This window comes from Xenopus laevis, chromosome 1L (genome assembly GCF_017654675.1).
Source record: "Xenopus laevis strain J_2021 chromosome 1L, Xenopus_laevis_v10.1, whole genome shotgun sequence".
Taxonomy (NCBI): domain Eukaryota; kingdom Metazoa; phylum Chordata; class Amphibia; order Anura; family Pipidae; genus Xenopus; species Xenopus laevis.
This window is the reverse complement of record NC_054371.1, coordinates 79,220,444-79,237,130: the sequence shown is the minus strand read 5'-3', so window position 1 is coordinate 79,237,130 and position 16,687 is coordinate 79,220,444. Positions and strand designations below refer to the sequence as shown.

The following is a 16,687-nucleotide window of genomic DNA, read 5'->3' as shown; positions in this document are numbered from 1 at the left end:
CTTGATCTGTTTATTGTGCCTTGGAATTCTGTTCTGAATTCTGCTACTTAGCTTATTGTAGCAATATCTCAAGTGTGCCTTAACCTTATATATTTTGGATATCACTTTTTTGCAGTGCATATGCACACATTATCCTGGGCAGACCTTATTGTATTTGGTTTTTACCTGTCTGAACTGAACATGCATGATTTTGATCATTTTGGTAATATATTCTGAACTGCATATTAACTTTAGACATAGCTGGCAAGTGTCCGAAGCATTCAACAAGTTTGGAACTTTGTCGTGGGCTGGCATAAAACTGTTAGCTGCCCTTTGTACTTGTGATCAAAGGCAAATAGTGTATGCACTGTAGGCACGGTAGGACTTTCGGGTATTCAGCAATTTCTGTTCCAATTGTGGATCTGGTCAGGACTCCAGGAGTGCTTGCCGGCAAAGAAAGTGATTTTTTAAAAAGAAGAGCATAATTACAGAGGTTGCAAGGGGGGCCAGGAGTGTAGAATTCCCAGTAATGTCCTAATTAATGAGCAATTTTAATATATTTTGGTAGAATAACCCAACTTGTCATTATTTTGGGGCGCTACATTGAATTTGCTGTGGGGACCAGGAACATCTAGTGACTCCACTGTGTTCTCTACTAAATACATTACAATATTTACCCTCCTTAAAGGACAATAAATTACACACAGAATTTATGTGCTGTCATGCACATGCTCAGCACAATACAAAGCATCATTGGGAATAGCAAGTTAAATGTTGGTAACAAGGTCCCATGTTAGCATCTAGAGTAGTGATCCCCAACCAGTAGCTCGCGAGCAACATGTTGCTCACCAACCCCTTGGATGTTGCTCCCAGTGGCCTCAAAGCAGGTGTTTATTTTTAAATTCCAGGCAAGTTTTGGTTGCATAAAAACCAAGAGTACTGCCAAACAGAGTCACCTGTAGGCTTCCAGTCCACATAGGGACTACCAAATAGCCAATTACAGCCCTTATTTGGCTTGCCAGGAAGTTTTTGCATGCCTGTGTTGCTCCCCAACTCTTTTTATTTATGAGTGTGGCTCATGGGTAACAAAGGTTGGCGACCCCTGATCTAGAGTCACTGCAGGGGAGCCAGCGGCTCTCTGCTCACTGCACTCTAGGACAGGAACCAGCTAGCAGGATCTGATAGGGAACTGAAGTCTATCTGCGCTTGTGTGACTGCAGGGCTGTGATTGGCTGTCCCCCCTCCTACTGTGCTTCTGGCAGGGGCCTTTACGACACGCCCACCCCTCATTTGAGACACAGAAAGGGACCATAGAACATCTATAGGGAGCTCCAATAAAGGGGCTATTTTTAAAGATAATATTAATTTTTAGCAGCATGTAAAAGCAACACCGTATCTTACTTATAATTGCCTAAAAAATTAGGCTTTTTTCATTTATCCTATATGTCTCATTTTCAATATTTTTGCAGTATGTAGATTTGATTTTTCTATTCTATTTTTTTTTGTAATTATTTTTTTTGTGTTGGGTGCCTTTTTATACATCGTTTTTTCTGGATCTTCTACTCTGAATTCTAAACCATTACATGCTTGCTAGGGAATATAAGTCATCATAAAGCAATATAAATTCAAAGCTGGAAAGCTGCAGAGGAATGAAAGCCAGTTGCAAATTATCTACAAATTCCACTGCTTACAACTCCCCCTTTAAGACTGAAAATGCTGGTACTTTAGCCACTTTTACTGCACAAGTGCAATGATGGATATAAAAGAGAGAGGCATCATTTAAGCAGCTATATTTAGATATATTTATTGTTATTACAGTAAGTCTTACAGCATATGTATCTGTTAAGAAAATGAAGCTATAAAATGCATTCGATTTTCATTGTTATACAGTATATGGCTATGTATTTTAGTTTTAAATCTTCATGATCCACAAGGTGATTCCTCTGAAGATGTGATGGCCACGGTTGGATGGTAAAATGCTGCAAACTCACTGTGAGATCTGCAGGATGGTCCGAATGCTGAGGGAAGAGATAATAGATGAATCATTATAAATAACAGAGAGTTATATAAAAAAAAGATTGTTCACCAGAAATAAATAACTTTTCCAATGACCTACTATAATATATTTGTGACTGCTTTTCTAATATTTAACTTTCATTTTCCACCTTCTTTTGGTTTTATAAAGCAGCTCTGGGAGGGGGGTCACTGACTCTGTAAACTTTTCTAAACTGATACATTAGTTGATACTTTTTAAATTAGTTGATGTATATATCTTTGGCCTTGCTGAGCAGAATCCCCAAGTTTCTAGGTTAAACAGATGTCTAAGAAATTAAAAAAAACTTTGAAAAAGTGTAAAATAAATAGGGATGCACAGAATCCAGGATTTGGTTTGGGATTTGACCAGGATTCGGCCATTTTCAGCAGGATTCAGATTTGGCCTAATCCTTCTGCCTGGCCGAGCTGAATCCTAATCCTAAATTGCATATGCAAATAATATGAAGATTAGGGGTGGGGAGGGAAATTGCGTAATTTTTTGTCATAAAATAAGGACGTAAAAAAACTTTTCCCCTTCCCACCCCTAATTTGCATATGCATTTGCATATGATTCAGTTCGGTATTCGGCCGAATCTTTTGTGGAAATAGTGGATTCTGTGCATCCCTAAAAATATGGTTTTAAGACAAAATATACCCCTGTTTAATTCCATTAGCTTGCCATGAAACTCGGGGATTCTGCTCAGCAGTGCCAAAGATAAATTTATCAACTAATGTATCAATTTAGAACAGTTTACAGAGTCGGTGACCCCATAAGAAGGTAGAAAATGAAACTTTAAAGTTCAATATTAGAAAAGCAGTCACAAATAGATTATAGAAGGTCATTGGAAAAATTATTCATTTCTGGCGAGCAATCTGAAAACAGCTGAACTGAAAAAAGTGTTGGAAGGGGAACAATCCCTTCAATGACCTACCTGTCCCCTTTGCGCAGGAGATCAAACCCTTCATTGATTTTATCCAGGGTTGACCTGTGAGTTATCAGCCCATCAAGTTCAAACTTCTTTGCCATAAAATCAGCGACCAGTTTTGGTACATCGTCCCTGCTCTTCCAGCCTGAAATAGTAGCAGTTTGTTTAACTTTATAAATTGTCTCTTATTAATGCTCTATAATGGATAATGTAAGAAAATGTCTTTTGTATTCAGCACTCCGCATATAGATCAACTTTATGTGCTACAAAAATTAGCATATTTAGATTTCACATCTCTTCCTGCAAATTCTGTACAACTCGATTAAAAATACCCATTATAGTTGCCACCTCATTCTTTTAGAATGCTATTCATTAGAGATGGGCGAATTTGGGTTGTTTCACTTCACCGAAAAATTTGCGAATTTCCTGCCAAATTCGCAGAACAGCGAAAAAATTTGTGAAACGTCGCCAGCGTCTCGTTTTTGACCGACCAATTTTTTTTGACGCAGGCAATTTTTTGCGGCGGTTTCACAAATTTATTCACCGGCAGCGAATCGCGGGAATTCCCTGCGAATTTGCGCCTGGCGAATAAATTCGCCCATCACTACTATTCATTCACTGTCATGCATATACTGTATGATAATCTACACTGACATCTCGTGGTGTAAAGCGATTATTACAGATTTTAATAATCCTTTTGAACCCAATGAGAACACACAGTATTATTTATTATTACTACATTATAGTTTATATTTTCTGCAGCTCTCTGCGATAGACAAACATACAGCTAACATTAATAATTATAATAAGTCCATTCTCTGCAGAAGAATTTCCAGTCTGTCAGGCAGCAGAAGGCACAATAGTTTCATGACGAAAGCTGGAGCATTGGGTAAAAGACAACGGGCCAGATTTAATTCAGTGAGAAAAAGGTTTAACACATGAAAACACATGGACGAGATTTAATTTGAGAGGCAGTTCAATTCAGAAAAACTTATCTCACGGTTTATCAGGTGAAAACTCGAACTAAATTTGGAGAAAAGTTTTTGAAATGAATCTCGTCCATGAGTTTTCACATGATAAACCGTGAGATAACTTTTTCTCACTGATATCTGGCCCAATGTTGGGATGCTGTACCATGGTTCCATCAAACTTACATGCACTAGAGCTATCCTCAGTGGATTTCTAGTTTTTTCTATTATATATCTGTGTAAAAATATTGGCATGGACTAGAAAACTAAAATCCCTTACCTCCAAACAAAGCTCCCTTTAAAGTACGTCCTGTAAGCATCTCCATTGGATCCACTAATACCCTGGCTGATGCTGGGGCTAAGCCAACAATGACTGATGTCCCACATCCAAAGTGGGTCGCCAGAAGAGCAGATTCCTGAGAAGCATGCACACAGTTAGATATATCAGGCGTTGTGCCTTTTGGTATACTTCCAGTTTCAATCATTTGCTGCATATAAACTAATTTCCTAACAATGGGCAAAACCTGTCCATGAGCAGAAATCCATAGCAGACCATCATTTTAGATGAGACAGCTGCAGGTAGAACAATTAAGACTGTTACAAAGGAGTTCACTGGCAGACAATAGTCATGTTTGCAGGGCAAGCCCTTGCAATTGTATTAATGCTAAAGTGCAACGTTTGCCCTGAAACATTGCACTTCCGCATTAATACAACTGCAAGGGCCTGCCCTGCAAACGTAAGTCTTGTGTGTCAGTGAACTCCTTTGTAACATTGTAACTGGAAGTTGCCGAATCCTGTATTCCTGGAGCACCAAGCCACTATTTCTTGGGTGTGATAAGGGTGTGCGAATGCTTCTTCTGTTTGATTTAGAACAAATAAGACACCATTTTATTGGTCAAGTGGAGTTTCACAAGGGCACAGTCAACCAGTGTTAATGAATAAGCCCCAACTCTAATTTCAATCATAGGTTACTCTATTTAGTATTTATCAGACACAGTATATTGAGGGAATGAACCCTGGTTCAGTCATTCACACAACACACTGGGGGTCATTTACAATGCTGGGTGCAGTGTGCAAAGGGCAAAAAAAGGGTGCAATCAGCCATTTTGGAGCACAGGGGACAGTGGTATGCCTTACGGATCAAGTGCTGTCTTCATTAGCCAACACTTGACCTAAGAGGGGCAGGTGGGTGGAATTCCACAGGTTACCTGCAGGAACCTGGGGAATACCCACAAAGTGCTTTTCAGACAGAAAGGTCCCAATTCCCTGAAAATAGGGGCAGTTTGTGGGTACCTGGGCTAAGTGTGGCTGTGATCCCCACCCACCTCTTCAACAAAAAGCTAATTCCCCCCACCCACATCCTATCCTCCTCAGGAGAAAATACACTTTCAGTTTTGGGCTTCCCAAGTTGAAAGGTAAATGAATCCCTTGGGTTAATTTACGAGACCCAGGCAGAACTTTAACACCCTCAAGTTAGGAAGCATCAGTAGTTGCAGTAGGGTTGCTGCACCTCCTGATGCTGCTGTCTGCATTGCATGCTAGATTATTGATTCAGTACTTGCTGCAAGAACATCAGACTCAGACAGCAAGTCCTTCCTGGGGCCCCGGGTTCAGTAAATGACACTTACTGTTTTGTGTGAATGTAATAAGGACCCTAGATGGGGCACGGGCTGATATGACTCATGAACAATCTCAGTGAAATCAGTATGACTTATAAATATTATAATAAAGCATAATAAGTTGTAATACAGAGCAAGTATTTTAACCTTTCTTACAAAATAAAATACGAAATGTTAACATCATAACCTTTATTGCAAAGATTGAACATGACATACAGTAGTACATACCAACATTGTATTTATGGTATTACACACTTTGTAAGGTACCTTCAGTTTGCGAAACTAATTTAGCCTGTTGTCAATCGCATGTCACACTGATATTGTTCATATAACGTGTGAAACAGATACAACAAAATAAAACATCATCAATCAAATAAAATGGGAGTCTGTGATACGGAACCTCTCACATTGGGGGTTTTAGAGAGTAAAGAGCCTCTTCGTGTCTACATAACTACTAGGAAGGGGGCCAGTTTCCCCATATTAAGTCAAATTTTTCAGAGGAGGCTCTTTTGGTGAATAAATAGTGCATCCTATCAATATAGAGCTTCATTTGTTCCAACCAACCTTTGTGAGTCGGGGCCTCTGGACTTTTCCATCCCATAGTTATTTGTCTGCGGGCCTGGAAAAGACTTTGCCTAATTGTAATCAATTGATATTTGTTGTATTGGAAGCTTTCGCCTATGTTTAGTATAGCCAGTGCTGGGGTGGGCCGTATTTCCACTGATACTGCATTCGAAATAGTATTGAAAACCTCACGCCAATAAAGAGTCAGGCTGGGGCATTCCCACAACATGTGTATAAAAGAGCCGGTATTTACCCTGCACCGGGTGCAAGTTGGTGGATGCTGTGTATTCATTCTGTTCAGCCGCACCGGTGTGAAGTAGGCTCTATGAATTATGTATCTCTGAATCATTTTATGATCAGCATTTGGCGAGACAAATCTAGGGGCTTCCAGAGCATCCTGCCATTCCTCGGCTGTCAATGTGGGAATATCTTGCTGCCAGATAGCAAGTAGATTGGGACTAAGTCTATCATGTTTACAAAATCTCAGCACGTCGTATAAGTTGGAAATTAAGTGTTGGTTGTCTAGCAACTCTAATATTCTACAAAAGGGGGGTTTACCCAACTTAAAGGGATCAGCAAGGAATGCGTGTTTAACCTGCTCATACAGTAACCAGGAAGATTCCGAAATTCCGAACTCCTGTTGGAGTACGACAAACGGCTTGAGCGAATTGTCAGAAATAATGTGAGCAATAGTCGATATTCCTTTGCTAGACCATGGCCCTGCGGATTCTATGTTGTGGAATTCTTTGAGTAAATGGTTGTTCCATATAGGGGTGTCAGGGTGCTTCGTTTGAGTAAGGCACAAAGATAGAGCGCGTAGCCACATTTTTTGACCTAGTAGTATTAAGGGGTGTTAAAATACGAAATGTTAAGTAAAATGCAGGCAATCATACATGAACATAAATGAAATTATTTAGTGAAATAGTAAAAGAAAAATACTCATTACTATTTAAGCCAGTGAACATGTAAATGTGGATAAAAAGAGGCAGGAACAATTTTTTGCTGCAGGTTGTGCTTCTAACAGGTATAAAGTCCAAGAGTGCCTTGCACCCGTCAATGCTGAAATTTGTACCTTGCACCGGATACTGAATCCATTGCAAAGTGCACAGTGCTCTGTGGAAAGATCCTAAAGGGTGCAATGTTATACCCCTTCAGGCTCCAATACTTGTGCACATGGAATTCATGATAAATTAAGCCATATAATTAATGTTGTAACTCTTTTATACATTTTTCCCTTCAGACTCATTTCTATTTTTGGTTCTAGGCAAATCCAAATGATTTAATTTTTTATGATCTTAAAATCTGTTTTAAAATAACATGCCTCAGTGAACCTGTACTATCATTTAAGAATCATTACTAACCATGACTTTGGTGTTTCCGATGCATTCAAAGGTATAGTCTAGTCCCCCATCAGACATCTTTGCCAGCACTTCGTGGATAGGTTCCTTGTAATCATTTGGGTTGATGCATTCAGTGGCTCCTAATTCCTTCGCCTTGGCAAACTTATCAGGGTTTGTATCCACTCCAATGATTTTCGCAGCACCTGCTACTTTACATCCAATAAGCACAGACAGACCAACACCACCCAGGCCAAACACAGCACATGAGGATCCTGGTTCAACCTGAAATAGAAAAAATATTTATATATAGATATTAATTTTATTAAAGGTGTGTAATATTTTTCATTGTGATCTAATCGTATGAGTTTAGATCCATTGACACAGGCACTTTAACTCTCAACTCGCAACTGACACACTTTTATCTTATTTTCTACTGTTGTGCCCATATTCTGCTAGAAGTTTATTGATGATAAACTTGAAAATATATTCATATAAGTATAATTATCAACTGTCATTTTTATCAATTACCTGCATATGCGTTAACCATTAGGTGGCACCAGTCAACAAAGTCCTCACCTTAGCAGTTTTCACAGCAGAGCCGTAACCGGTAGAAAATCCACAACCGATCAAGCACACTTTATCGAGAGGAGCATTGTCATCAATCTTAGCCACACATATTTCATCCAATACAGTGTATTCGGTAAAGGTGCTGGTGCTTAAGAAATTGTAAACTGGTTTCCCGTTGCATGTAATTCTACTGGTTTTGTCCAACAAGAGTCCAATGTATGGTCCAATACTGTATAAGACAAATAAAAATGCACTTTTAAAATATGCAGAAATCAATTTTCCAGTAGGATACTGTTTTTCATAGGGACCAATACTGAACTTGTTTACATTTTATAATTTTTTGTGATGGGCGAATCTGTGGCGAGAAATGGCAAAACGCATTGAAGTCAATGGGCGTCAAAATAATTTTGATGCAAGTGACAATTTTTATACGCAGGACTATTGCATTAAAGTCAATGGGCGCCCGAATAATTTTGGCTCGCACCAATTTTATTTTGACACGTCTGATTTTTGGCAGACGTGGAAATTCACTGCAAATTCCTATCTGCCGAATTTATTCGCCCATCACTAATAATTTCTATTACCCTGATTAGAACTGAATGCTGATTATTAAATTAGCCCCTCACATCTGATCAGGGCAACCAATTATTCCAGTTGATTGATTCATTGTTTAACATAGACATTTAAGTACCTATAGTTTCAGTATACACTTTCTTGCTTGCATTAGAAAGAACAGTAAATCACATACTCATGTTTGTCACATAGGTTGCTCCTCGAATTAGTGCAGGACCTGCATTCTCCACATTGTGGAACAAAAAGTGGGATAACTTTGTCTCCTATAAACACAAAACACAAGGTTTTTATGTATTTATTTATTTCTGTTAAAACCAAAATACATCTAGAATTGTCTTTATCAATAATAATAATAATAATAATAATAATAATAATAATAGTGTATATCTCAGTCTGTACAGTATAATGGCCTGAAACATTCGGGAATGCTGAAATCACAGCAGTCAGTGGACTGCAAATAAGCAAAACTTTAGTATTTAGTTCATTACCAGTCTGTCATGTGAAACATTTGTTTAAATAATGATTATAATGAACAGTTTTATCAAGTGAAAATGAGGCTAACGCACATCGGTGGGACATATAAGAAGCTCTAAAGCGATCAACTGATGTGCACTGGCTTAGACTGGCCCTATGATCACTTTTGAAATTTGTGTTGATTTTATTCATATTTTTGGTGGTTCCTAAATAGATAATTGCAGCTCTTTTTCAAGGTCAGCGTGTCATCGACCCCAACTGCCTATGTGGCACTGATAGCAGCAGTCTAAAAATGTGAAAATCTCAGAAACCACTAAAAAGTGAATGGAAACTGCAAAAGTGTATTGACCTGACAATACCCTGATCAATACAGTTCTTATTGCATACGGACATGCAAGGTATACAAATTCAAAGCCAGAAAAAACATCAAGGGGGTCAGTTTCAGTAACGATCAATACTCAAATCTGTTAAACAATATTTCTGAACACACACAGACACACATATACTGTATATACTGTAAATGTGTTTGGAGTCATTGTACAATAAATCTCACCTGGTTTTATATTTTTCACTCCCTCTCCCACACTTTCCACTATACCAGCACCTTCATGCCCCAGAATTGCTGGGAACTTCATGTCACTTATTGCTCCACTTAGAACATGGTCATCAGAACGACAAATGCCGGTTGCCACAATCTGCATTAGAAAATAACATGTTATCCAGATGTACATATCCTATCACTCTTTCACTTATAATTAAGTAAGGAGGTATTAATCTTCTGTTAATCCAGGATCAAGCCAAATGAGTAGGAAACCATTACTGACATGAACATGCTTCCAACATAAATTTGTGTGTTTCTACAACCTAATATGTTTTCCTTTTACAAAAATTAGGCACATGGGGAGATTTGTCACCCGAGTTTAAATTTCCGATACAGCGGGTGTCAAATCTCCCCAAAATGCTTTCCCATTGACGGCGTTTTCTGAAGTTGCCCTACGTTTCATCACAAGGCAACTTTTGCTGACTTGTAGGGTGATTGTTTTACCATTGATGATTTACGAATTACCAATTGCCAATAGGTAAGTATTTCGAGGAGATTTGTCCCACAAAGTATTTCAAATTCAAACGACAAATCTCCCTGTGTACCACTATCCTTATGCAACTACCACCCAAGCAGCACTAACATAGATTGGGGGAGATTGTTTTTTTATGCTGGTGGAAAAAAATGTCACATGTGTTATCTGGTTGAATCCTACTAACAACCTAAGGGATGAATAGGAAAAATGTGAAGTATGCTAAATTACTTAAGTAATAAAAGTATTAGCAATACAAATATAGTCTCATGATTCATCTAATTTCTTCTTGGCTGATGTTGCTCACCAAAGCAGCATTTAAAATTTTAGGTAAGGCAGTGGCTGAATAAAAAGTCAAATAATTGAAAAAAACAACAAAATAAAAAAGATCACAGGGAAAATATGAGTAGAATAGAAATAGCAATACTACCAAAAGCTCATTATATGTGGAATTTCCCCTTTAAACTATAAAAAAAACTATTTTTCTTTAGGAAAGAAAACCCTGCCATTTTGTCTTAGGTGAATTTGTTTACATTCATTTTTATCTGCCAGCACCCTCCCCTATGTGTAATGGAACCAGCAATTTCCGTTATATAGAAGTAAAATCCCTCAAAAGAAAACATCATTCTTTGTTCCCTGTAGGTACATTTGGCTGAAAAGGACTGGCACACAGCTACTTGGACTGGCACGCAGCTACTTGTTTTGAAGATTCCTATATGTGTATCTATTTCCTATATTCCACCCCTGTCTCATATTTCAAATATCAATTGATTGTTATTGATTTTATCTTCACACAAACATTTTTTCATTTCTGAAATGTCGGTTCAATAAATGACACATTTTTTTCTCTTTGCAATACCTGTGAGTGCACTGCCTTGGCGGGGCGCATCAGCTTATGCATACTTTGTACAAACCATGTAACCAAAAGTGTCTCTTTTTGCCAAATTCAGATAAGTTCTCTTTAATCCAATTGTTCCTTAAAGTTGTATAATGATAGTGCTGGGTTAATTTGTTTAGTTCAGTATATGATATAAGCCACACACCCATGCACCAGACTGATTTTAATTGCAACACATGGATGAGCTGCATTTTTTGTTTTTGTATATTCTATAAAGGAAGGTGGCTTTCCCTTTGATGCTTGCTCTCCCAACCCCCGCCCCTCTAAACACAGTCCTACGGATTACTTAAAAGCCCATAATGTTGAATGTTTCTTTGGAAGAGGTCATGCCAAATAAAGAGAGAAGCAGGTATGGTCTTTCTCCTCCCAAAGAAAATACCCTTTTTCACTTAGGTAGGACTGATGCATGGACACTGCCTTGGCGGGGCACATCAGCTTATGCATACTTTGTACAAACCATGTAACCAAAAGTGTCTCTTTTTGCCAAATTCAGATAAGTTCTCTTTAATCCAATTGTTCCTTAAAGTTGTATAATGATAGTGCTGGGTTAATTTGTTTAGTTCAGTATATATATATATATATATATATATATATATATATATATATATATATATATATATATATATATATATATATATATATATATAATCAATCAGTCATATTGTTGTATGTGTAATCTTTACCTTTACACGAACTTCATGAGCCTTTGGTGGAGCAACTTCAATGTCCTCGATGGTGAGGGGTTGCTTGGGCCCCCAGGCTATAGCTGCCTTGCATTTAATCACCTGTAAAAAGCAAAATGTTTACATTACCTTGCAAAAGTATTCAGAGACTTGACCAGTTATAATATTTTACCACCAAGTTTTAATATTTTGTTGAGATACTTTTTACAGCAATAAAAACCTTTAAATATAAGGGGCAGATTTTTTAAGATTCTAATTGTAAATTCGAATTTGAATTTTCACATTAGATTTTTGGTCAAAACTCACAAATTCGAGTTGGGAATAATCCAATGTCGAATTTGAATATGAGATTTATCATACCTTGACCCTGGGAACAACTCAAATTTGACTATTCGCCACCTAAAACCTGCTGATTTCATGTAGAAGTCAATGGCAGAGGTCCAGTGACCCATTTGAAGATGTTAATAACCTTTTATTAACATGTTATTATTATTATTGACCTTCCTGACATTCAAGTTTTTTTCAGAGAACTGGATTCAAATTTGATTTTTCGGGTTAGGAATATTCGTTTGAGTGTTAGATGTTCAAGTTTTTTCTTAAATAACCTCCCATTCCAGTTGTAAGTATATTTGAATTTATTAGAGTTAAGAAAAACACATTAATTCGAAATTCGACCTTTGATAAATCTGCCCATTAGTGTGAGTATTTCCCAACTTGGCACAGCTGGGGTTATTTAGTTACATAGTTACATAGTTAAATTGGGTTGAAAAAAGACAAAGTCCATCAAGTTCAACCCCTCCAAATGAAAACCCAGCATCCATACACACCCCTCCCTACTTTCACATAAATTATATATACCCATATCTATACTAACTATAGAGTTTAGTTTCACAATAGCCTTTGATATTATGTCTGTCCAAAAAATCATCCAAGCCATTCTTAAAGGCATTAACCGAATCAGCCATCACAACATCACCCGGCAGTGCATTCCACAACCTCACTGTCCTGACTGTGAAGAACCCCCTACGTTGCTTCAAATGAAAGTTCTTTTCTTCTAGTCTAAAGGGGTGGCCTCTGGTACGGTGATACTCTATATGGGTAAAAAGGTCCCCTGCTATTTGTCTATAATGTCCTCTAATGTACTTGTAAAGTGTAATCATGTCCCCTCGAAGCGACTTTTTTTCCAGAGAAAACAACCCCAACCTTGACAGTCTACCCACATAATTTAAGTCTTCCATCCCTCTAACCAATTTAGTTGCACGTCTCTGCACTCTCTCCAGCTCATTTATATTCCTCTTAAGGACTGGAGTCCAAAACTGCACTGCATACTCCAGATGAGGCCTTACCAGGGACCTATAAAGAGGCATAATTATGTTTTCATCCCTTGAGTTAATGTCCTTTTTATGCAAGACAGAACTTAATTTGCTTTAGTAGCCACAGAATGATAATTCCCAAAAACCCCTAGATCCTTCTCATTTAAGGAAACCCCCAACACACTGCCATTTAGTTTATAACTTGCATTTATATTATTTTTGCCAAAGTGCATAACCTTGCATTTATCAACATTGATCCTCATTTTCCAGTTTGCTGCCCAGTTTTCCAACTTAGAGAAATCACTCTGCAAAATGGCAGCATCCTGCGTGAAACCTATAGTTCTGCACAATTTAGTATCATCTGCAAAAATGGAAACAGTACTTTCAATGCCCACCTCCAGGTCATTAATAAACAAGTTGAAAAGCAAGGGACCTAGTACAGAGCCCTGCGGTACTCCACTAACAACACTGGTCCAATTAGAAAATGTTCCATTTACCACCACTCTTTGTAGTCTATCTTTTAGCCAGTTCTCTATCCAGGTACAAATACTATGTTCCAGGCCAACATGCCTTAATTTAACCAGTAACCTTTTGTGTGGCACTGTATCAAATGCTTTAGCACAGTCTAAGTAAATTACATCCACTGCCATCCCAGAATCGAGGCCTCTACTTACCTTCTCATAAAAAGAAATTAAGTTAGTCTGGCAAGCTCTATTACGCATAAAACCATGCTGGCACAAACTCATAGTATTATGATTTGCTATGAAGTCCAGTATTTATCCTTTATTAACCCTTCGAAAAGCTTTTCTACCACTGACGTCAGACTAACTGGCCTATAGTTTTGAGGCTGAGAACGGGATCCTTTTTTGAATAGAGGCACCACATTTGCAATTCACCAGTCTCTCGGCACTATGCCAGATCTCAATGAATCCTAATAAAAATTAAGTAAAGTGGTTTGGCAATCACAGAGCTAAGCTCGCTAATTACCCTGGGATGAATACCATCTGGCCCCGGACCTTTGTTAATCTTAACATGTTCTAGTCTTTTTTTGAATTTCCTCATGTGTGAACCATGCATCATTAGTTGTATTACTAGAATTGGGACTATTAAGAAGGAAACCTTCACTTACTGGTTCCTCATTTGTGTAGACAAATGAAAAATATGAGTTCAGAATCTGCGCTTTTATTTTGTTTTCATCAACCAGCTGACCCCCCTCTGATAGTAAGGGTCCCACCCCTTCCTGCTTAATTTTTTTACTATTAACATATTTAAAAAATAATTTTGGATTTTCTTTACTGCTTGCTGCAATATCCTTTTCTATATCAATTTTAGCTTGCCTTATAGCTTCTTTGCATGATTTATTGGCCTCCTTGTACCTTATAAATGATTCAGGATGATTCTTCCAGGGAGATTTTCATGACTGTGCAACTCACTTTGAAAATAGTGTTCCTGAGAGTCGCAGAAGGCTTGAGATTAGGGTTTGAGTGGACCTTCATGCTGAACTACCCTGCCACTGCCCCAGATCTCCCTGGGGAGGCAATTGCATCGCTTGGAAACTACTACCCTAGAGTGTAAATAGGCACATGGGTTGGCACGCATCAGTTGCTCAGTTTTAATTAATTTTGTTATGTGCACCAAGGTGGAAAAGGTTGCAATTTAATTATTTTCCTCAGAGCCAATATATTTTTCAAGCTGAAGCAAATATTTGCTTGTCAAAAGCTCTGAGACTAGCTAAGATCTGTTTTATATTTTCATTAATGTGCCTTGTTTATTAATCCCACTGTGGATTGACTGAACCATTATCAGTGTTTAGCTAATAATTAGCTCTGTATCATGCAGGAAATAGATCCTTCAAATAGGAAGGAAAGTTAGCAGCAGGCATCAAAGTTAATATTTAGAAAGCTTCAGATGAAGCGTTTGCATTTAGAGACACTGAAGGTTATTTACTAGGAACATGTAAGGGGGTAGTTACGACCCCAAGGCAGTGAGCAAAGTTCAGAAAACTGGTGCCAATTTTTGCACTTTGTTCTGCTGCAGAATTGCCGAGGTCTTTTAGTAGTTTTGCAATAAAACAAGGCAGTTATTTGAAGCGGTGCATGTAGGGTCCCTACCAGTCCCCTAAATTTTGTCATTCAGACATGCAAGTCAGGGAGTGGCAGAAAAGCAATGGGGCTCTGTACTTAATGCCTGCCCTATGGAAAGCTTGATAAAGAGCCATTGTGGAATCGAAAGATTGCTGTAGCCCATGATGTGGAAATAAAGCCTTTTTTAACTATAATAATTGTGTGCTGCCTATAATCATTGGAGTACAAGTTGATCCAGTAGTGGAAGGAGCCTGATGGATGTGCACCCATTGATAAATGGTGCATAAAGCGAGTGCTGCCTATTTTCTCTGTGTATGTAATAAATGTCTGGTCTGTGCCCCACTGCACATCATTTTATTCACCCCAAGGTGCAATTCGCAGTCAGACCAGGGGAGAAGTTTTGCTGATTGAGCACAGAGCGGCGTGCCCTGCTTTGCACTTCTTTATTCGGTGTTTCATATAACGTTTATGCACATTTTGGCTACATGTTTATTTACTCTCAGAATGTCCCCATTAATGTGCAAACAGGTATCTTCTAAGTTGTGACACAAATATAATGCTGTGTATTATGGCACAGAAGTATACTGGCACATACTGGCATAAAACATTGTTTCTTAGGGGAAGAAATTGGTTTTGCAAGCTAAAAATTGGTGTAAAACCATTTATGCATCTAGTTATACATCTTCTTTAACAGCACTGGGACCCGTATTTGGGTACTGACACATAGATTATGAATCATTAGCATAAGCATGCATTATACTGTGTGAAAAAAGATAAATGGAATTTCTACACTTGCAAGACAGAAAAAAATAGAGACAGAAAAAAAAGGAAAAGTGCTTTGTACTGTACAAGGTAACAGATTGTAAAATTCTACACTAAATAAAACAATGTCTTACTGAGCAATAAATAATACCACATTTCTCATTTTAAATTTAGTTTGCTAACCGTAGCTCAAGACTCAGGATTAACACTGCACTTCGCCAAATAGTAATAAAACATTATCTTCCTTTATTTGATATCTTTAAAAAGCTGTCAGCAATGGCATTGTGCAAAACTTGTAACTACTTATGTTTGACCCAATTATGATAAATAGTTTTCTTTTGTGATAAATTAAGAGAAATGTCTTCATTAATTGAAGTCTGTATCTGCGTTAACTGTTTGGCTGCAGCTTCCCTTACAATCTGTTTCCCATGTATACAGTATCTATATATTTAATAGAGAGTTTGCTGCTTACTTTCCCAGCAGTGGCCATCTCGATGTCTGTTCTTCCCAGCTAACAGCTTGCTTCGCTCACCGTTACACTCTATCTATAGCTGTTGTAATTGTAACCACCTACCAGTACCGCCCTGTATTATGTTAACTCCACCTAGAAAATTCTCACTGTAAACTAACATCTGCATTGGATTATATATGAGCAGTAAGCAGCAGTAAAATATACTATGTATGTATTGTGAATGTACAGTATTATGTAACCAGCCAGAATCTCATGCACTAAGGCATGACCTCTATTCACTGCAATAAACACCATTCCGTGTATTTATCAGAAATTTAATCAGTGCAACAAACAGGCCAGCTCAGATTAATCAGGTTCT

The 16,687-nt window shown here is 37.9% G+C and overlaps 1 protein-coding gene across 2 annotated transcripts; it reads right to left on the bottom strand.

The window, feature by feature from the left end:
- Positions 1-1,757: 1,757 nt before the first annotated feature.
- MGC83376 (protein) lies at positions 1,758-16,418 on the bottom strand. Of its 2 annotated transcripts, NM_001092649.1 has the most exon segments (9): positions 1,758-1,997; positions 2,946-3,084; positions 4,188-4,323; positions 7,452-7,712; positions 8,007-8,226; positions 8,746-8,833; positions 9,598-9,739; positions 11,699-11,800; positions 16,330-16,362. In NM_001092649.1, coding segments are annotated over 9 exon segments (1,137 nt in total). In that variant the 5' UTR covers positions 16,348-16,362; the 3' UTR covers positions 1,758-1,966.
- Positions 16,419-16,687: the final 269 nt, after the last annotated feature.

What these genes read in the sequence shown, in the direction of transcription:
- MGC83376 (XM_041580568.1), bottom strand. An exon ending in AGTGAAAAATATAAAACCAG is followed by an intron (nt 8,834 to 9,597) that starts GTGAGATTTATT and finishes TTGTGTTTATAG; the next exon opens with GAGACAAAGTTATCCCACTT. An exon ending in CTGCTGTGAAAACTGCTAAG is followed by an intron (nt 7,713 to 8,006) that starts GTGAGGACTTTG and finishes TTTCTATTTCAG; the next exon opens with GTTGAACCAGGATCCTCATG.